The following is a 22456-nucleotide window of genomic DNA, read 5'->3' as shown; positions in this document are numbered from 1 at the left end:
CTCCCCTGGTAGTCCATTGGTTAAAATTTTGTGCTTCCAGTGCAGGGGCATGGATTTGATCCTGGTTGGGGAATTAAGATCCCACATGTCTCACCACGTAGACAAATTTTTTTTTTAATTTTTTAAAATACATAAAATAATGACCTGTTAATATATATCTGGCTCTTTCGTGTGTTCAGTATCTTGACTGTATGGCTTCCCTAAGAGCCTGTCATACGTTAGTGCTTGTCTGATTCTGGTCCATCAGGGTTCCATGGGAAGTCCTTTGACAAGACCAGCACCACGGTCACCAGCCAACTGGTCCAGTCCTCTTACCTCTCCTACCAATACATCACAGAATACTTTATCTCCAAGGTAAGAAAAGGATTGTTTTCCATCATGGTTTGTATTTGCAGATTCCCATTCTTAGAAAAACTGACATTAATATAAATCCAATTGATTACTACTTAACTAAAATGTCTTGGACACATAGGAACTTAGCAAATTAAAACAATGTTAGGTTTATTCCAAAATGAACCCTTTAGATGATAATAATATATAGGATATGGAATTCTTTTTCTTGTAAGTAACAGGAAAACTTATAGACACAGCTTTTGGAAAAAAGCAAGCAGTAATTAAACATTAAATAACATAGTTACTGTTTCTCAGATAAGCTGTATAAATCCATTAATTTCCAGTTGTATCTTTCAGTTATAATAGTTGATATAAATGATGAGATCAAGTTATAATGAAAATTTAGATCTAATATTGGCTAACCACCTCTTAAAAATAGAAAACAAAATTAAGTTTATAGACAAAAAAATATATAAATAAAGAAAAACAAATAGGGAAGGGTTAAATATAAAATGGCAATATGTATACTTCTTAAGAAAAAATGTGATCTTGAGATTGATCCTTCATGAGACATGTGAAATTTTCACACACTTGAGCAATTCCCACGTGAGCTGTATTTCAGAAGAAGTTATTAATTAATTCATTAATGAATTAACATTTTTTCGCCTTCTCCTGGTCTTTAAAAAAATGGCTTAGTAGCCATTATTGTCCTTATCAGCTTGACTTTTGTTATTAGCCATATAGCATATTCTTCATCATATTCATTACAATTACATAAGATGCTTCATTATATTGCAAACTTACCATCGTATTTTTTCCATGCTTATGCATATGTGATAGTTATGATGGCTGAATTCCAGACCGAGTTGATTTTAGAATCTGATTATAGAACTCATATTTCAGTGGGACTTCCCTGGCAGCCAGGTGCTTGCGGCTCTGTGCTTCCCCTGCAAGGGGCATTGGTTCTATCCCTGGGGTCAGGGAAGGAAGATCCTGCATGCCTCATGATGTGACACTTATACTCTGTGTTAAAAATTCTCAATCGTTGTACATATTTGTGTAAAATGTATTTATCTCCTCTTCCAGCAGTACTATTATTGTGACTTAACCCACAGGGGTTAGCAAACTCTGTAAAGAGTCATATGGTAAATATTTGAGGCTTTGCAGGCAGGGTAGTCATTGTCAGGTCTATTCAACTCTGCTGTTGTAGTGTGAAATAGCCATAGACAAAAGCTAAATAAATCAGCATTACTATGTTCCAAAACAATTTCGGGAAGATCCCCTGGAGGAGGAAATGGCAATCCACTCCAGTATTCTTGCCTGGGAAATTCCATGGACGGAGGAGCCTGGCGAGCTACAGTCCATGGGATCGCAAAGAGTTGGGCACAACTGAGCACGCACGCACACACACACAATTTGAGTTTTATATAATTTTCATGTGTCATGAAATGTGTTTTGATTTTTTTCTCAGCTATTGAAAAATGTAAAGTTCTTAAAGTGAAAAGAAAAACCAGTTGTCAAGGGCTGTGTCTTCTAAGAGTCACTATAAACTGCCCTTGATGAGCAAACAGGGGAACATGCTCTTTAGCCATTTGTATCTGTAAGGCTTTGTTTTGCTAATTATGCTTTAGAACATATACATTCTCTAACTCTGTCTTTATAAATATCTTGTGCCCTTTCCTCAGATGTATTTGTATTTTAAAACTACACATAAACAAAAATTAATTGTTGTCTTTTTCATAGTGCTTTTGATTATGACACAGAAAATATGAACTCTGAAGATATTTATAGCTCTCTTAGAGGTGTCACTGAAGCAATTCAGAATTTCAGCTTCCGTAGTCAAGAAGATATGAATGAACCACTGAAAAGAGATTCTAAAAAAGATGATGGTGATTCAGTGAGTATTTGAATATTCTTACATAGCACACGTTTTCATTAAGAGTTTTTAATTTTGTTTTTAAACTTTGCTTTCTGTCACTTTCAGATATAAACTTCCAGGAGTCAATTACTCAGTATTTACTGAGTACCTACCATACTTCAGGCTTTGTTCTGAGTCTTAGATTTACAAGGTATAGATGCTGCCCTCAAGTTCCTTATGGAGTTTTGGATAGAGATTAGTGCTGTAGGAAAGATAGCATTTGCTTTGAGACCCAAAGAGAGCCATACAAGATCTAGGAGAGGAGAATTCCATTAAGGAAATAGCAGGCACAGAGACATTTAGATGGGAGCAGGCTTTGTCCAGCTGAGAACCAGGACAAAAGCCAGTATAGTTATGACAGCATATGCATTATGAAAGAGCGGAGGACTAGAACATCAGCCAGATCCCATGGCTCTTGTAGGACAAAATAAAGTGTTTAGACTTCTTAATGCAGAAGGCACTGGCACCCCACTCCAGTACTCTTGCCTGGAAAATCCCATGGACGGAGGAGCCTGTTGGGCTGCAGCCCGTGGGGTCGCGAAGAGTCGGACACGACTGAGCGACTTCACTTTCACTTTTCACTTTCATGCCCTGGAGAAGGAAATGGCAACCCACTCCAGTGTTCTTGCCTGGAGAATCCCAGGGACGGGGGAGCCTGGTGGGCTGCCGTCTATGGGGCCGCACAGAGTCAGACATGACTGAAGCGACTTAGCAGCAGCAGCAGCAGCAGCAGCAGCAGCAGCAGACTTCTTAAAATTCCTGTTCAGTGTGGTGGTATTTTCATCAGTTTATATGGTTCCAGTTAAGAATGTTATGACCCATCTTTCTAACATTTGTGAATATTATTGTTCAGTTTGTTATTTCTGCCACTATATAAAGAGCTGTTGATTTTTTTACTCTACTTTTTCTTCGACTTCTCTGACATCTTAGACTTTTCTAAGAACAAGCTATCCCACCATTTCCTGTGAAATCTGTGGTTTCTCAGTGTTTGCACAATTGTAGAACCCTGCATTACTTGAGCAGATCTCTAAAGGGCTCCCTCCTCTGCCTCCTGACTTCTTTGCTGCTATTGTTTTTCTCCCCGTGCCTACATGGCCGATGGGCCTAGTAAACTGGATGCCAGAACCCTGCTTACTAGGCGTATTTGAGGTTCCCTGCCTCACAAGTTGAGTGTGGTAGCATTAAGAGGTTAGGAAGCATCACTGCATGATTGAGACTTCCCTCCTAGAGCAGCAGGGGCAGTGTCAAGTAGTGGGTTCTGGCAGGAGTGAGTTTGCCATTTACTCACTAGTCAGATTATCATTTGTAAACCTCCATATCTGCCTAAGGAAACTAGGGATGTTACCACATACCTTAAAAAATTATTATGCATATAATAAATCATGTGATTCCATCCAGCCCAGACCTCTCTTCTGAGTTCCGGATTCATACTTCTAGCTTCCTGTTTGAACTCCAGATCTTTCCCCCAAACTGTTCTCTTCTGTCTCAGTTGATACAATGCTAGTTGCTCAGCCAAAAACCTTGGACAGAACAGTTGTCCTCATCTTGTCTCTGTTTCTCATCCTCCCTACTCAGTCCCTCTGGAAATCTGTTTAGTCTGTCTTCAAATACAAGCCGCAGTCTACACAGTAGAATTTTTTCCCTTGTTACCTCTCCAACCTCATTCCCTGCTACTCTCTTCTGCTCTAGCCACATGCCTCCTCGCTGTTCCTTGAACGTACAGGGCATGCTTTTTGCCTCAGTGCCTTTGTCTTGGCTGCCCCCTCTGCCTTAAACATTCTTACTCCAGATAGCCATGGCCAGTTTCCTCGTTTCCTCCAAATCTTTGCTGCAGTGGCTTCCCAGTGAATCTTACTCTAACCACACTGATTGATCTGCAGCCTTGGCGCTCAGATCCCTTTAATATTGCACTTGCCTGCCATATGAGATTCACCTCCTACTGTACCACATACGTAACTCACTCATTACATTTTCCTAATGTCTCTGTCCCTCAACTAGAATGTCAGCTTCATGAGGATAGACAGCATTCTCTCATTTGTTAACTAATATATCCTTAATGCCCAGTAATGATGCCTGGCATGGAATACGTGTACAGTAAATATTTAAAGAATATTTGTAAAACACCTTGCTACTGGCATAGCACATGGTTGCTCAGTAGATGGTAGTAATAGTGATACTGATGGTGGTAATTGGTATTTTGATAAGTTATGTTAATGTGCCCAAACTCCATCATGCAGCCTTCTAAAAGTCATGCTGTCCTTTGTGGCCTGTTTTTCCTTAAGTAGGCCTTTTCAAATTTGGTTTTCTTATAGTTTATTAACATACTGTCATTATAGAATTTACAACCTTAATAATGAAATCTGGGAGCTTTTAGTTGTGTGTTTCTAATGAAAGTTGTTTTGTATCTTTTACTGGCATAGAGAAACTTGCTAATCACATTGTATATATTTGATCCCACCCTTGATAAGGAAACTGTAGGAATCATTAGAGACAGCATTCTTTCATGATTCTTATTTGCCCTTACGGCTATGGTTTCTTTACATCTTTTCTAGTAAACTTTGACATTTTGAATGTAAGTTTTAGCTCATCATCATGTGGATTTCCATTACTTAATTTTTTTCAGCTGGTTTTTGTTATCTTTTCAAAATAGCCTTTCAAGCAGTAGGGAAATACCTTTTTTAGACTTTCAAACAGATTTTTGAAATGATTTAATTTGCTGTGCCTTCCTCTTCCCATTAATAGATGTGTGGTGGTCCTGGGATGTCTGACCCAAGAGCAGGAGGTGATGCTACTGACTCAAGCCAAACAGCCCTTGATAATAAGGCTTCACTGCTCCATTCGATGCCTGCTCACTCCTCCCCACGCTCCCGAGACTATAATCCGTATAACTATTCAGATAGCATCAGTCCTTTCAACAAGTCTGCCCTCAAGGAAGCCATGTTTGATGATGATGCTGACCAGTTTCCTGATGGTATGTCCTGGCTGTGTTCGGAGGACTGGTAATCAATGACGCGAAAGAATATACATGTTCTTTTTTTGTAATTCCCTAAATGTAAGGATCTTTGAGAGTGGGAATGTTCTCTGCCATCTTCTAGGAGCTCATTTCTATCGGTTTAGTAGTTTTCTTCTCCAGAATAAAAGACAGATTAATCATCCTAAGATCATCCTTGAAATCAAGAAAACTTTAGTTTTCCGAGAAACAACTGAAACCAGTTACATTTTCATTTAGTTATTAATTTTTATACAGAGTTACAAAACCCTTTAAAGGGATACTCATTCTTTAGTGTGAAGTTATAAACTCTTTAATTCAAGGATTGAATATGGAAAAAGCTACAATTAAGGTTTGGAGTTGGATTAGGTCTAAGCCGTGTGTGTGTGTGTGTGTGTGCGCGTGTGTGCGCGTGTGTGCTACAATTAAGGTTTGGAATTGGATTAGGTCTAAGCCATGTGTGTGTGTGTGTGTGTGTGTTGGCTTAGGTCTAAGCCGTGTGTGTGTGTGTGTGTGTGTGTGTGTGTGTGTGTGTGTGTGTGTGTGTGTGTTAGTTGCTAAGTCGTGTCTGACTCTTTGCGACCCTGTGGACTATAGCCCACCAGGCTCCTCTGTCCATGGAATTCTCCAGGCAAGAATACTGGAGTGGGTTGTCATTTCCTTCTCCAGGGGATCTTCCCAACCCAGGGATTGAACCCAGGTCTCCTGCATTGCAGGCAGATTCTTTACCATCTGAGCCACCAGGGAAGTCTGGGTCTAAGCTCTAACACTTACTAAATAAGCTACATCACCTGGGAGGTTGGTTGACCTTCCTGAACTTCACTTGTCACGGTTGGAGATGCCATCTTACCTGCCCTTCTGATCATAGTATGCCGTAAGGTTTGGATAAGATATATAGAAACTGATTATAAAGTGTAAAACATTGCAAATAGTATTTTCTTTGTTTTTAATAGTAAGGAATTGCATATTTCTTATGTAAATTACGTGATTCATTACTACTTTTTTGAACTAAAGGCTTAAGTAATCTTTAGTAATATATAACTACATGTAGATAAACTTGAAAGTCTCCCCCTCAACACTGCCTCATGATTTCATACTTAGGTATTAATAGTTTCTGATATTCCTTTATTCCCTCAGTGTTGTTGTCAGTGAACTTATTTTTGTATAAACTTTTGTGCACATACACAGATGATTTTAAGAGAGTTCTAGAGATAGAATTGCTCAATTAAATGATATGTAAGTCTTAAGTTTTCAGAGTTACTACCAGTTACCAACTCAAAACACGTGCCCAGTTTAAGTAGTACTCATTTCCTCAGCAACCCGGAATGTTTAAGTGTTTTTATGTTTTGTCATTGTGATAGGTATAAAATAGATTATCCTAATGAGCATTTCTTTAATTGTTAGGAAGACTGAAAAATTAGCTCTCAATTGTTTTTTTAATTTTTGTGAGTTTTGAAGAGTAGAAAAATCTCTTCACTTCTGTATTTCTTTACTAATGCAGTCAATGAATCATATTTTTACCAACATGGTCATATTAAATGACTTAATATATCACAAATATCACAAAGGTAAAATTATGACAATATGCCAAATACTCTAAATTACATGAGAATCTATAAAATTGTGACAGTTATGCACTTTGGTGTGTTTTAATCTATTATATGTAGTTGACTATGCTGTTGAGGTTTAGTCACAATAGCAGCATAACAGGAGTGTGTGAATAAACTGGACGTAGCAGTAAAGTGTCCTTGGATCCCTGAGTCATACCAACAGCCTGGTGATTGAGACCTAGCTTTAACAACTTTAATTGTTGTTATATTATTTATGCACAGTGGTCACAACTGACATGACTTGCTTTGTCTGCCATCTATGTGTGTGTCTATGTGTAGGTTTTTGTTTTTTTTTTTTAAGTATTATTTCAAAACAGGCAAAAGCTTAAAAGTTGCAAATACAGTTCCTTCTTCTTGAGAAGGATCAAACCCCGTCAACCCTAAAGAAAATCAACCCTGAATATTCATTGGAAGGACTGATGCTGAAGCTCCAGTATTTTGGCCACCTGATGTGAAGAGCCAGCTCACTGGAAAAGATCCTGATGCTGGGAAAGATTGAGGGCAGGAGGAGAAGGGTATAGCAGAGGATGAAAGAGTTGGATGGCAACATCGACTCAATGGAGATGAGTTTGAGCAAACTCTGGGAGATGGTGAAGGACAGGGAAGCCTGGTGTGCTGCAGTCCATGGGGTTGCAGAGAGTTGGACACCACTGAATGAATGAACAACAACAAATCAGAAACAGGATGTTTACAGTTTTAAAGTACCTTTCCAAAAAAAAAAAAATCTGCTAATTACCAAATGGGTAACTTCATAGTGGAGGAGCCTAGGAGCAGCACCATATAAGTGATCAAAGTTATATCACCAACCTTGGGGCAAAGTGAAATCGTGTATTAGTCAACAGATGCACTATCACCCCTGTGATACTGATGCCAAGAGCACACGATCATAAGAAAACATCAAACAAACCTAAATTGAGGGAAATGCTACAAAATAACTGGCCTTTAATTTTTAAAAGTGCCACTGTCATGAAACCCAAGAAAAGACTGAACACTGAAGGAAACATGAAGACTAAATGCAACATGACCTTCTTATAACTATAAGTTATAAGTATAGACATATAATTTATGTATAGACACATAATTTCCTATTGTATTCAATGGGTTATAATGTTTAATTATCATCATTTATTTTGATATTTATTTTGATATTTTGATCAAGTTGTCCTTGATTTGACCACCAGGATCCCATTTAAGCTGGCTTTGTGTCCTTTTAACATGTCCCCATCCTTACATTCTGACACAGCATAATCTTACACTGGAACCAACCATTTCTCCAAGGATCAATCCTTGGTTTCTTTTAATAGGAAATGATCTTTTAAGACTAAAGTTTGGGCACTTGGTATACTTCCTCTAAGTGACTAGAGCTAAGGAGTATGTATGCATCGATATGTATCTATTTCTGTATCTGTCAAAAGCGGTATGTTTGTACCAATAACTCCAATTCCAGTCTAGCACCATGAGATTAATTTTAGTTTCTCCCTTTACATATTGATAACGCCTGTGAGAAACCTGACTTCCATTATCTTTAGTATATTTACTTCTTTGATCAACCCTCCTGTGTGCAATCAGTTCTCCATCTCTACCACCACTTCCTCACTTGCACACATGCATGCCTCACCCTGTTTGGGCTCTCCCCTTCCACATGGACACTGATACCCAGTGCCCTTCTGCTTGGGCTCTTGACAGATCACACCTGGTTGCCACTACATGTGGACACACTTTTTATTCTGGCTGAACTCTGAAACCCTACCTTTCCCATTCTCACAAGTGGAAACCCTCCTTACTCTGCCCATGAATGTGTCCCCAGGCCTGTAATTTTGATGAATGAAAAAATATCTTCATTTTTTGAGATTGAGGAATTGTGTTTTTACCAACTTCTCATATTAAAAGAGACTCGATATATCACAAATACCACATCACAAAGCCAAAATTGTGACAACGTAGCAAGATCACCCCCTCCTCTAATTTTCTTCTCCTTTACTAAAGATCATCTATTTCCTATTTGTTAAAGGCAAATATCTTTGGAAATTAGCTGAAACCTAAACTGGATTGAATAGTTCTGAACTTGAGAACATTATTCACAGCTTAATACTTGATTGACTTCTGAAACATAAGCCAGACCTTTTATGTTAAGTAAACACTCTTCAAAGATGGATAAGCCTCCTACTAAACCAAAATAGTAGTTGCTCCAGGCTTTGTGCAGCAATTATTTTCATTTATTGTCTGTTTTCTTTCTAAAATCTGAGGTGAAGACTTTGTTTGACATTGTTGTGAATGTTGCTGACATTATCCTTTTTAATGTATTGACCTCAATTTTGCTGTTTTGATTTTTCTTTCATATCCTGGCCCCAAGTAAAATTTCTCCTCTTCTTTTTGTTTTTACAATCTAAAGTTTTTCTTAGGAGATAACTATTTTCTTCAAGTGGGAGTTTCTACGAAAGAAAATTTGTTTTAAAATTCTGAGATAATCTTATTAAGTATCTCTCTTACTCAGATGTTTCTGTACATATCACAGACAGATACATACATTAGTGATAAATTTATCAAAATAACAAGTCAAACACACTAATAGCCACTTCTAATTATGACCTTTGTAAAGTTCACCAGGGACTATAATATTCCAGAATATATACTATCTCTGGTGAGGATAATGCTGTTATTCAAGAGAAACTCATATTTTAGACCCAGATTCTCATTCTGACCCTAGGAGGTGGGTGCCGTTTTCCTGTTTTACTGATAAGAAAACCCAGCCTCTGCAGTAATTAAGAGTGTGCTCCTGTCCCACAAAGGCTGAGAGATGGAGGCGTGGTGAGACTCCTGAGCCTCTGTTCTCTTCACAGAAACACAATGCCTGTCTGTGTTAGAAGAGGAAATACAGTTGATTATGCTTTATTAACAAATAATTTGTGCTTCTCTGGCAGAAATTATTTTCCTGTCAGTCATCTGTCCAGACCATTATATATGACAAGTCATTTCTAATTATCTTCTAGAGTAATTACAAAGCCTATGTTCATGAAGAAGAGAACTGAGTTCCTTTGAAACAAAGCATTTTCTTGAGATTTCCCTTTATTCAGCTGAAATAAAACACACTTAATCAGAATGATTTTCCGACATCTTTGAAAGTCTGATAATGTACCTTCTCAGGAGTGATTCTTGAGTTTATAGAGATGTATTTATCCTGCTGCAGTAGTTCTTGTTAAGTCAGCAACATTGTTCTAATGTTGGTCTATAACAGATGAAATTATTATAAGTTTATTTTTATTCTCCAAATTAAGATCTTTGAACTGAAATTTCTTATTTTTCATGATTTTGCTCTGCATTTCTTAAAAATTCTTCTTAATTTTCCAGAATCCCAATTTGGTTCTCCTCAGTGCCCATTCTTTCCAGATTACCTCAAGTTTTTAATTTCAGTTGTCACATTTTGTGCTGTCATGTATGAGTGTTTGGGGATCAGAGGTTCTTAGTGCTCTTATTATAGTTCACAAAAGTTGTCCTAACACATTTCCTTTTTTATAGTCAGTGAGTGTTGTCATTTTATTTGGTTCAGTTTCCCTTCCCTATCATTGTTAGTTTTATTCCAGTAGAAGTCATCTGGGAACTTCTGTGGAGGTTCAGTGGTTAAGACTCAGCGCTTCCAATGCTGGGTGGAGCCATGGGTTCAACGCCTGGTTGAGGAACTAAGATTTCCATGCCATGGGGTGCAGCCAAAAGGGGGAAAAAATTCATCTGTTCTGGTGGTTCAGCTTGGTTTTCTGTCTTCAGATTTCTGAATCCTCTTAAGTGAAATATAACTTTTCTTTCCGTAGTTGTAGATTCCCTGAGATCTGTAATGTCAAGTCATTGGTATCTCTAGGTCCGTGGCTAACCAGCCAGCAACATGTGCACAGTAGTGTCTATTTTTATGGACCAGTAGTGAGCCATCTGGCAAACTACAACCTCCAGGTTCGCTTTTGGGAAACGTGCAATTTCCTCTTGAACCTTTCCTTTTGTTGGCTATGACCCTCTCCAGAAGACAAGAATGCTCATCCCAAGCAGAGCCGCAGAGCCTACGGCTCTACAGTGTCAGCCGTCTTTCCTGGAGAGGCAGTGAACCCCAGGTGGACCTTCTAGGCTCAGGCACCACAGTCTGGTTATTTTATTGCAGAGATGGGGTTAGAAGGGAAAGGAATCTATGGCACAAGCTCTGCTCACACAAATGCCTGCCCAAGTCCCTTAAAACCTGAATTTATCATATATTTTATCATCAAAAGAATTTAGGAAGAACTTTGGTGTTTTGTAATGTTCTGAAGTGAACTTTTGGATTGAATCGTCTTTCCTACAAAGATGACTCAAAGCATAATCTGATGACTGTTGAAAAATAAGCAGCGTGTCCTTTAACATTCATAAAATTAATGAGTTCATAATTACACTTTTAAAAAACAAAGCAGAAACAAGTGAAAACTCCTTGATAACCACTGGGCCCAAACTCTTGACTCTGAAATTTAAGGGGAAATATTAAACTCCTTTTCAGGGGAATCAAAATAGCACTAGTTGACAAACTCTCAGAAAAATTCCAACACGTTTTTTTAATTCCTAATAAAGTAATTAATTCAGCCCCATCAGTGAGTGGAATCTTTAGTTCAGAGATTGACAGAGAACTTAACTGTGGTGGGATCAAGTTGTTACTGGTTAAATACAGTGCTTACTATTGGTATCACTAAAAATGGAGTACCCAGACCCTGTGAGCCTCTTGGCATGACAACATAGAAATGCATGGTGAAGTGAGTAAGGAGGGAATGATACATTTGGGATTTGCTAGAAATATTTGATAAAAATAAGTGGGGGTGGGGGCAAAGATGATGTAAAAATGGTAAAATCTTAATTTTTAAGTCTGGGTGATGGGGTTTCATTACACATGGAGGTTCATTATACAGTTCTCTCTCTCATGAATTTTTATCATAAACAGTTTTAAGCTAGCATTGAGGTTCGGGGGATGACAAATGGAGAAGAATCTTAGTCATTTTTCTTTGCTTTTTTTTATAACCAACTTTCTGTGTTTCGTGATGTTATAAAGTTATCATCCCCATCCTTGTGAAAGTTGACCTCTAAAGTCACAGAATTAACATCATGTCCTTATGACAGATCTTTCCCTAGACCATTCTGACCTGGTTGCAGAGTTGTTAAAGGAGTTGTCTAACCATAATGAACGCGTAGAAGAAAGAAAAATCGCCCTGTATGAACTCATGAAACTGACACAGGAAGAATCTTTCAGTGTTTGGGATGAACACTTCAAAACAATATTACTTTTATTGCTTGAAACCCTTGGGGATAAAGAGGTAAGTGGCAGAACATATAAACAATAGCCTATTTTTGTGTCTTGGGTTGCCTGTCATTGCCTATTAATCAAACACTACACATATTTGGCATTTGGGGAAATGAGTCTTTGCTGCTGCTTCAGTCTGCATGAAATTTTCACCATAAAATACTTTTTCTTCTCAACCAAGTAGGTCAGTGATTTTAAGCAGTTGACCTGAGGAAAAATAAAATGTTGCTGACATAAATTTTTATTCAAATATGCAACTTTTTTTGCATATTTGAATCAGTTGTTCAGAAGTAAAAAATTTTTTTTAATAGAACTAGTGGTTCTTCGTTTCTTTGAGAAGTGTAAGTTTTCAGCTGGAGATGTGAAAGCTTGATTATGTAATATACCACATATTTTATGCAGTTCTCTACAGTTCCTTCAACCTATATTCAGTTCAGTTCGGTTCAGTCACTCAGTCATGTGCGACTCTTTGCGACCCCATGGACTGCAGCACGCCAGGCCTCCCTGTTCATCACCAACTGCCGGAGTCCACTCCAACTCATGTCCGTTGAGTTGGTGATGCCTTTCAACCATCTCATCCTCTGTCATCCCCTTCTTCTCCCACCTTCAATCTTCCCCAGCATCAGGGTCTTTTCCAATGAGTCAGTTCTTCACATAAGGTGGCCAAAGTATTGGAGTTTCAGCTTCAGCATCAGTCCTTCCAATGAATATTCAGGACTGATTTCCTTTAGGATGGACTGGTTGGATCTCCTTGAAATCCAAGGGACTCTCAAGAGTCTTCTCCAACACCACAGGTCAAAAATATCAATTCTTCGGCACTCAGCTTTCTTTATAGTGCCACTCTCACATCCATCCATGACCACTGGAAAAACCATAGCTTTGACTAGACGGATCTTTGTGGGCAAAGTAATGTCTCTGCTTTTTAATATGCTGTCTAGGTTGGTCATAACTTTTCTTGCATTACAACATTAAAATGTTTCTTTTTAGCCTACAATCAGGGCTTTGGCATTGAAGGTTTTAAGAGAAATCCTAAGGCATCAACCAGCAAGATTTAAAAACTATGCAGAATTGACTGTCATGAAAACACTGGAAGCACATAAAGACCCTCATAAAGAGGTGAGTTATCTAACAGTTAAATTATTATTTTCTCAGTACTTTTGATATTATTGTATGAAGCATATAAATGTGTTTGGAAAGTGCCCTTGGCAAGTGTTTTCTTAATGAGCACTTCATGTTCAAGGTAGTATCTGATTGAAAGGCAAAAATATGTTCTTTTCTGTTAAATTAGTTATGTTGATATCATGGCATTTTATCCAAAATAGGCCAACTCCAGGATATAATTTATCTGATTTCATTTTCTCCTTTCATTCACTTTTAGATTTCCACTTAAGAGTTTACCAATCATAACTTCACTTTCCATTTACCAATAGGATTTGTTTTTGTTTTAATAACTAATGGAAATAAGAATCATTGTTATTTTAAAGTGGTAAATTGCCTTTAAGAGCTAGGTATCTGTTAAGAGTTTATTCAATAAAATACTCAGGACAGCTTTCCTGAAAAAGTCCTGTAAACCCGTCTCATTACTTCATTGTTAGGATATCCTCACCATAACCAATGGCATTGATGAGACAATCATAAGGGTGTTTATTAAAATCTTAGAAATAATTAGAAAAGCAAGTTTCAAATAGGGACTGCAATTCTAAGAGAAAGCATTAGGTGTCTCTAAGACTTAAGCAAAAGACAAGTCAAAAAAAGAGTTAAAACAGCAATGAGACAGAATAGATTAAAGCTCAGTATAAGAACCAAAACTGTAAAACTCTCAGAAGAAAGCATAGGTATCAAACTTTGTTACCTTAGATTAGGCAGTAGTTTCTTAGATATATTGCCAAAAGCAGAGATAATAAGGGAAAAAGTGTAACTTGAACTTTTATCAAAATTAAAAACCTTTGTGCTTCAAAGGACACTCTCAAGAAAGTGAAAAGACAGCCCACAGCATAGGAGAACATTTTTGCAAATCATGTCTGATAACAACCATAATATATGAAGAACTCTTATACCTCAACAATCAAAAGATAAATAACTCAATTTTTAAGTGAGCAGAGGATCAGTTGACACTTCTTAAAAGAAGACAAACAAATTGCCAATAAGCACATGAAAAGATTCTCAGCCTCATTCATCTTTAGGGAAATGCAGCTAAAACCACAGTGAAACACCACATTTCACATACATGACAGTAAGAAAATCTTGGTGATGCTATGAAGAAATCAAAACCATCTGGGTTATTCACCTTTCAGAAGCTATGACTGAATCTTATGGTATTATGAGCCATAACTTTTAAATCTACCTGGATTTTGAATCCAGTTCTAAAAAATCCAGCTGGTGTTTGAGTGGTACATCTGTAGCATCTTACTGAAGCCTTAAAAAAAAAAAAAAAAACTATGTAACATTTGTAGTTTAGTAATCCACCTTCTGAGCCAAATAAGGCCAGCAGCATACCAGTTTTTACAAAAGATAAAATTGATATCCTTAAGCTATTACAGCCAAAATTAGCCCTTGGTCTTCTGACTTCCCAGGGGCTTCCCAGGTGGCTCAGTGGTAAAGAACCTGCCTGCCAATGCAGGAAACATGGGTGTGATCCTTGGGTTAGGAAGATCCCCTGGAGTAGGAAATGGCAACCCACTATAGTATTCTTGCCTGGGAAATCCCATGGACAGAAGAACCTAGTGGGCTACAGTCCATGGAGTCGCAAGAGTCAGACACAACTTAGCAAGTAAACAACAACAGCTTCTGATTTCCAGTGTATTTTCCACTGTTCCTTTCTAAACCTCTCAGGTTGAGAGCATAAGTGAGACGACACCAAAAATAGCCACAGAAGCAGTAATTTTTACATCTTTTCAAGAGCATCTTTAGAAATTACAGATTCCACTAAAAATATAGATAACTTTTTCTTCTTGCAAAATCAGCATCTTACCTCCCCAAGTCCAGTATAGAAGGAAAGAAAATCATTACAAACAGTAGGGGAAATAGATTGTTAACTTGATAACATATTAATGAAATGACTTTTATCTTATTTTGTAATAATGTGATAAAAGGGGCACAAGCCATGCTGGAGTTGAGAGTACTAATAGTGAGCAGGGTCTCAGCATGGCTGATGCTGAGGACCCCAGTGACAGGATAGTCTAGGTGGACAGAGCCTCCGGTCCCCTGCAGAACTCGACCACAGTATCGTGTTCAAACTGCTTTAATTGTTAAACCAAGCCAGCATTACGAGAGTACAGAAAAATAAAGACATAGTCCCCAAAGTCCCAAAATTCATATAGATTTTATATATAGAAACCTTTTGATTGCAGGCACAGAAATTGTTTTTTGGTATCCCCAAACATTCTATATTACAGCACCGAGCAAAAATGTTACCCAATAAATACATGCTGATTATTTTTAAAAAAGAGAGAGAACACAGAAGAAGGAAGAAAGGTATAATAAAGCCCCATGTGTCCGTTTATTTACTTTCATGTTTTCAAAGAAAACTCCAGATCCCATGTTGTATTATGTATTTCATGAAATGTGCACATCCAGGACACCGCACACAGAGTCATTTCCCCGCTCAGCACTGCCCTCTGTCCTAGGTGGTGAGATCTGCCGAGGAGGCCGCGTCGGTGTTGGCCACTTCTATCAGCCCAGAGCAGTGCATCAAAGTGCTGTGTCCCATCATCCAGACCGCAGACTACCCCATCAACCTGGCTGCCATCAAAATGCAGACAAAAGTGATCGAGAGAGTGTCCAAGGACACCCTTAACCTGCTTTTGCCAGAGATCATGCCAGGCCTAATACAGGTAAGCAGTAAACTTGGAGAAAGAAGCTGTGGGATTCAGTTATTTTAGGCACTTGCCAGGCAACACCAGTGTCATGACCAAGCCTTCCTGTGTGTGTGTGTGTGTGTGTGTGTGTGTGTGTGTGTGTGTGTGTGTGTGTGTGTGTGTGTGTGTGTGTGTGTGTGTGTGCGCGCGCGCAGGACAAAACTTTCTGTTTAGTGGGGTAACTGAGCATTTAATGTGGTTTTGTCTATGCATACAAACCTATACATATAAAAAACTCTTTAACACAAATGGGATCTTATTTTATGACATGCTTTGCTTAAGTTAATCAAAGACTATGAACCTTTTCCATAGAATGGAACCTTTTCCTATTCCATTCTAATAAATAATATGGAATAGCATAATTTTAATGACTAATATTAACTAGTGTGTGTGTAAGATGCCATCATTCATTTCTTTGTGCATCTATAGTATTAGCTTTGTGACTCTTTTCTAAGCTGCAACTACTAAGTTGTGAGGTCCTTGAAGATAAGATCCAAATGTCTTCTTTCTTTATCTGTGCTTTGGTGCTAAGAACAGAATATACATAAGAGATGTGTATCATACATATAGTAGTGGACATGAATAAATGTTTATTGGATAAATAACTTCGAGTAATGGTAGGGATGGGCCAGATGTTAATTCAGCCTGGATTAGAGGAGTACCCTCACTGCCAGGCCAGGGAGGTTAGGTTTTATTCATTCTTGAGGAGCTGCTAAATACCCTAAAGCTGAATGCTTTAGAAAGGTTAATTCAGAGACTTTTACAGGCACTGGGGTGGCCTCAGAGCCAGAGATTGTAGCTTACCAGGCTAAATAAGAAAGACCCTGATAAAAAAGGCTGACAGTGGAGTGGGGGTGCTCAAGGGGAAAGGGAGGAGGGAAAGGGACGTCTCTGCCTGAAAAGGTGAGAAATTAACTTTATCCAGTCAGTAAAACTCTCTCTTGTCAGCACACTTGACATCTCCTCTCTGAGTTCCACTTCTGTTTCTGTGCAATGGTACTTTTCTCAGATTCTGCAGGAGTACTAACAAGGATTTCTTCCCAGGGTTATGATAATTCGGAGAGCAGTGTTCGGAAAGCTTGTGTCTTCTGCCTGGTGGCTGTTCACGCAGTAATTGGTGATGAACTAAAACCACATCTCAGTCAGCTCACTGGCAGTAAAGTAAGTAGGGCTGCTCTCTCCTGAAGATGGTGGCCATGGGTCGTTCTTCAAAATATACTGCTTTGTGTGTGTCGAAGGGTAATTTGTTACTTGACTTAATTAGGCTTTAAGCGTCCAGCTTAATTCCTCTTACAGGAATTAAGCAGTTTAGCTATTTGTACTTTCACATCTGTCACTCAAGTGAAGTCAGCGGTTTAGTAGGACACTTGGTAGATTGCTGTGAAAAAAATGTCTACTGCTTCTGGTTGTTCATGATCACCAACTCACTTTTCCCACTCTCACACTCAATTCTTACCCCTATGACTGTTTAAAAATAAACAGAAAAAAGAGAAAAGAATAAACAGAAGTTGGGAATTCCCTGGTTGTCCTATGGTTAAGGTTCTGGGCCTCCACTGTAGGGGGACACAGGTTCTATCCCTGGCTGGGGGGCTAAGATCCCACATGCCACATAGTGCAGCCGAAAAAAGGGGAAAAAGAATAAATTGTGGTTATATATTCATGGACTTATATGTACCAAATTAGGGAACACTAGAACATTTTAAAAATTCTCCCCTATGAATTATGATAATCAAACATTTGTTCTCATTCTCTTTCTGCTCTTATTATGATCACCATAAATGTTTAATTTTTATTTGATATCTTAAATTTTACAATTAGTCCTTAAGATGTGAAAAAAAATCAGTCTTGTTTTCTTCACTTCTTTGGTATCATCAAAACCTTAAATTTGCTCTAAAGGGTGAGGGTAAACTATGATTGTTGAATTATGGTTTATGAACCAGTTAGCAGGACACTCACCTTCATTTAAAAAGTTTCCACAAATCCTAACAATTGTCATTACTATAATCAAAATTATTTTTTAAGTATCAAAAGGGAATAAGAAATACATATAAAGGAAAAAGAACTCAAATATATACCTTACATTAAAACCTATACAAGTTATAGATAGATTAAAGCAGTGATTCCTAACCTTTTTTGTATTACAGACCACTTTGAGCTTCGGGTATAATCTCATCTCAAGAAAAATAAACTTGCACAGAAAATTTTACACCTAGTTTCAGAGAGTTCAGTGAGCCGCTGAATGCCATGGATGCTGGGTTAAACCATTGGTCAAAGAGTAAATGTTAAGAAAAGCAAATTTTGAACAACTGCGTGGTTTTTAGAGGAAAAAGTTTTCTGAGTTTTGTGAAAAGTTAGGTCCTGATAAGCCAGAGTTATCTGTAGAAGAATTAAAATTCATCACTTCATCAGCATACTAGGCAGCCAGTAGTAATGTTGCATGTGAAGACAATAAGAAGGTGGGAAAAATACTGGAGAATGACATTAGGTTAAAAAAAAAAGTAGAAAACAGAATTGTATGTGCTTTGATTCCAAACTATAAAAATATGATCTCATACAGTACAGACTGCAAAATGACAGAGAAATCAAAAACATTCCTGTTAGGAGAGTAGTGACATAGTTGTCTGTGATCTTGGGTGCTGGAACTCAAGAGCCTAATTTCGTCTCCTGGCCCACTTCTCTCTACCCTTTTGACCTTAGGCAGGGATGGTACATCCTGAATCTCAATTTCCTCATGTCTAAAATGTTGTGAAGATAAAAAGATACAATGTAAGGCAGCATATTGTATAGCACATAATGCTCAAATATTTAGCATTTTTGTCCTAATGGTGACTTCTTTAAGTTTTATATGTTAATCACTCTAACAGTTTTTGAAAAGGCATGCTAGAATACTCAGTCATGAACAAAACTAAGACTTAATTTTTTTTAAATTCTTAATTATCAACAATAACTGGTGTATTATAATAACCCCTCAGTCTAAAATACCTTTTGAAGCTCGCATATGTGTATAATTTTTTTAATGAGCATCTCAGGATAATTTAGAGCAGCTTGCTCAAATGACATGTGTTTGGCTTGAATCTGCAGATGAAGCTACTGAATCTTTACATCAAACGTGCACAGACAGGTTCTGGAGGAGTTGACCCCACTACTGATGTTTCCGGACAAAGTTAGTGAAGCTGACAGAAGTGAACCAGGTCTCTCAAAGAAAGGACAGACAGACCACCCTCATCAATGAAAGGAAATTTTCAAACACATCTTTTGAAACTTACCACTGTTTCCCAGTTTTAGTTTTTTGTTTTGTTTTGTATTTTCTGTAACAGAGGACTATCCTCAGTCTGCATGTAACTTTTACAATAGTTATTCCAAATTCAAGAAGAAGCAGTATTAACATCAGTTGATCAATACAAAGTAATTTTTAATCTAATTCATCATTTCACACGTTTGTACTTCTTTGTCTTCCCATTAACCTTTGCCAGTGTTACGATTGTATAAATTTTTTTTTTTAAATGCTGGTTAAACAGGAATGCTTAAAGCTTTAAAGTTTAACAGTCTAAAACATTTTTTTTTTGGCCTTTATTCAAATGCAGAATAATATTTTTATTGCTACTTTGAGTTTTGTTCTGTATCATGTCCTATGCTAGAAATATTGAAATGATGTGAAACAAAGCAGGACTGATTCGAACTCCAGCTGGACTCTGTTGGTGTGATGGTAATACATGTCATTAGTTGCAACTTCTTTGGGGTGATCTATAGTTTAAAACCAAGACCTCAAAGAAACGTTACAGAATCAGCCAGTTCTGTAGAGCTGGTATCGTTCGTTGGTTATTGATCTTGCCACGTTTATTTAAAACCATGTCCCCTCTCTGATCCCTTAAGAAAGCTGCACCAAATCATCAGCCTGTGTTTTTCTTGTTACTTATTCAAGTAGAAGGTTTCATTGCAGGGTTTTTTGGTTTGTTTATCTTGGTTATGAATGATGCTTTTTTATTTATTAATATCAAATTCACTTATGAATAAACTTGATAATGGAAACAGACAAAAAGAAAGCAAGTGCATGTGTGTCCTTGACCGCCTTCTGTTTCTCACTTAATGAACAAACCAATATTGTGACATGGGAGTCGACCAGCACCTTTTCTTTATGTGGTGGAACCTGGTTTCCTTTTGCCATGAAGTTGTCTTACTTGAAAACATTGATCCTGATGAGAGAGAAGATGGTGCCAAGGCTATTGCTATCTTCATGTAATGGGCTCAAATTCTCTACCTCTTCAGGGCTAATACTTTTAACTGAGCTGCTGCCTATATAGCATCTTTTGGAAAACTACTAAAAGGTGATCTTCTGTTACTTTTTAACAAATTTTTTAATCACCTTTTGCTACACCTCTTATTTTCATGTGCAGCCAACTTTCAAAAATTACCGGTTTTGGTGAAAGGCAGATTAGATCATATGGAACCAGGATACTAATTATTTCTTACCTTGACTTTTTTTTTTTTTTAATTTTAACATAAAAGTGAATTTGACTGGAAAGGCAAATGGCTATTAGAGAAGCAATTTGCTATTGTTAACAGAGTTATCTGTACTTTCGTTGTTTAATTGAAAAAAAAAATGTAGAAATGTATGTAAAGAATTTAAGACAAGAGTACTGAATGGATGATTTGTCATAGGCTTTTACCTTCCTTTGTTTTTGTTCTAGCAGCAGGAAAATAGTTTCTCTACATCACCCACCCCCTTACCTGTAACAATTTTGTTTTCTACTTACTGTTAATTACATTGTGTATTTATAGTTCTATGCTTACTGTTGTGCATATACTGGCAATAAAACTGTACATAACATTAATTGAAAAAATTAACAATGTATATCAGTTGTTTTTCTGTCTTACTGTGTGACAAGTCACTTATCTCCTAACTAGGTTTTTAAAAACTTTTAGAAAGTCCTATATCAGTGGTGTTCTCATGAATTTGTAAGTGCATCTGAAGAGAAAAGATTTGTCAGGAGTAGCAACCACAATCCAATGTATATAGCTCTAAATGCATGTATATATTATAGCTTATCCTTAAAAAGAAAAGGTATTTTAAGCGTTGAACTTGTCTCAGTAATGTTTTATGTTTTATGACCTTGGTATGTCTTATAATCATTTTGGATCGAAATATTAATTTAATTTTGACCTCTTTAAGGTCCTGCTCTAACTACTGTTGACAACTAAATAGAGTGACATAACCTGAATAGTAACTCTACTTGAGAACTTAGATCAAACACCTGGCGCGTAAAGGCAGGCACTCAAGAAATGAATGGGTAACAGAAGATTATGGTTTAATGTGACAAGGTGAAAGCTAAGTCATGTTTAAAGTTCTGTTATTTCAGTTGATAAGACTATGAGAAAGTTACTGTTGACTATTCAGATTGCTATTTACAATACCTTTAATTTGTTCATTTCAGAAACATATTAAGATGTCAGCTATTAAAGAATGGTGATAAAAAGCTACTGGTTAATTTTTTTTTTTTTCTTTCTACTTTTCTCCCCTAAGCATCAGTGTCATTCATTTACCCACGCTGCTGAAAACCAATTAAAAAAGCATGTAATTCCGTGTTTTAAAACATGTTTGTTTCTTGTGGGTTTTCAAAATCTTTAATAGACTTCTGACATTTTCAAGTAAGATATGGCTGAATCTGAGATTTCAAATTTGGAGTAAATTCACTCTGTTCCTTCATATTTTATTATAAACTTAGGTCAAAACAACTTTTCACTAAGTTATGTCTAACAGTAAAAAACTAAAATCTTCAGGCCAGATCTGTTTGTAAATTCAGGTGTTTCTTATTATTGTTAATTTAGAATAACATTAGAAGAATAATAGTAAATAGAGACGAGAATTGGTAATATTACTCCATAATATATGAGGGTTTTTTTTTTCTGAAACATTTTTTTATTGAAGTATAGATGATTTACAGTGTTGTGTAAGATTCTGGTATACAGCAAAGTGTTAAGTTATATATTCTTTACCATATTCTGTTTCATTATAAGTTATTACAAGATATTGAATATAGTTCCCTGTGCTATATGGTATATATATATATATATATAATATTTTATAAATAATAGTTTTTATCTGCTAATCCAAAACTCCTAATTTATCCCTCCCCCCATAAGGGTTGGGTTTTTTTTTCTTAACCTTTAACATCTTTGCTTCCTGTATTGTTTTAGTTCATTTTATTGTAGTTAATCAGTATAGTTTTATAGCCATGCAAATGCAAGGTCCAGAGTTAAGCTTTAAAAAACCTTGTCAGTTAAAAAGTTGTCCATTGCTATTGTGGAATATTTGGAAAATTTGTAAAAGAAATTACCTCTTTATAGCACCACTTGAGATGACCTGTGTTGCTGTTTTGTGCTAAGATAATCAGTTTGACTTAATGCTGAAAACTATGAAGGAACATTGTTGTTGTGTTAGTCACTCAG

General features: G+C 37.0%; 1 protein-coding gene across 50 annotated transcripts in view; it reads left to right on the top strand.

Annotated features, from left to right (window-relative positions):
* CLASP2 (cytoplasmic linker associated protein 2) overlaps nt 1-20850 on the top strand; it is a 170558-nt gene extending 149708 nt beyond the window's left edge. For all 50 annotated transcript variants that reach the window (XM_081527160.1, XM_081527158.1, XM_081527153.1 and 47 more), the window contains 8 exons: nt 248-354; nt 2077-2230; nt 4994-5222; nt 11972-12165; nt 13140-13268; nt 15779-15985; nt 17054-17170; nt 19091-20850. In XM_081527160.1, coding sequence (XP_081383286.1) covers nt 248-354; nt 2077-2230; nt 4994-5222; nt 11972-12165; nt 13140-13268; nt 15779-15985; nt 17054-17170; nt 19091-19177 — 1224 coding nt within the window. In that variant the 3' untranslated portion in view covers nt 19178-20850. The remainder of the gene's footprint in view (nt 1-247; nt 355-2076; nt 2231-4993; nt 5223-11971; nt 12166-13139; nt 13269-15778; nt 15986-17053; nt 17171-19090) is intronic.
* The last annotated feature ends 1606 nt before the right edge of the window (nt 20851-22456 follow it).

Source organism: Giraffa tippelskirchi, chromosome 9 (genome assembly GCF_054371585.1).
Source record: "Giraffa tippelskirchi isolate mGirTip1 chromosome 9, T2T-mGirTip1v1.2.pri, whole genome shotgun sequence".
NCBI classification, from domain to species: Eukaryota; Metazoa; Chordata; class Mammalia; order Artiodactyla; family Giraffidae; genus Giraffa; species Giraffa tippelskirchi.
Note: the sequence above shows the minus strand (reverse complement) of the source record. Positions and strands in the feature narration are given on the sequence as shown.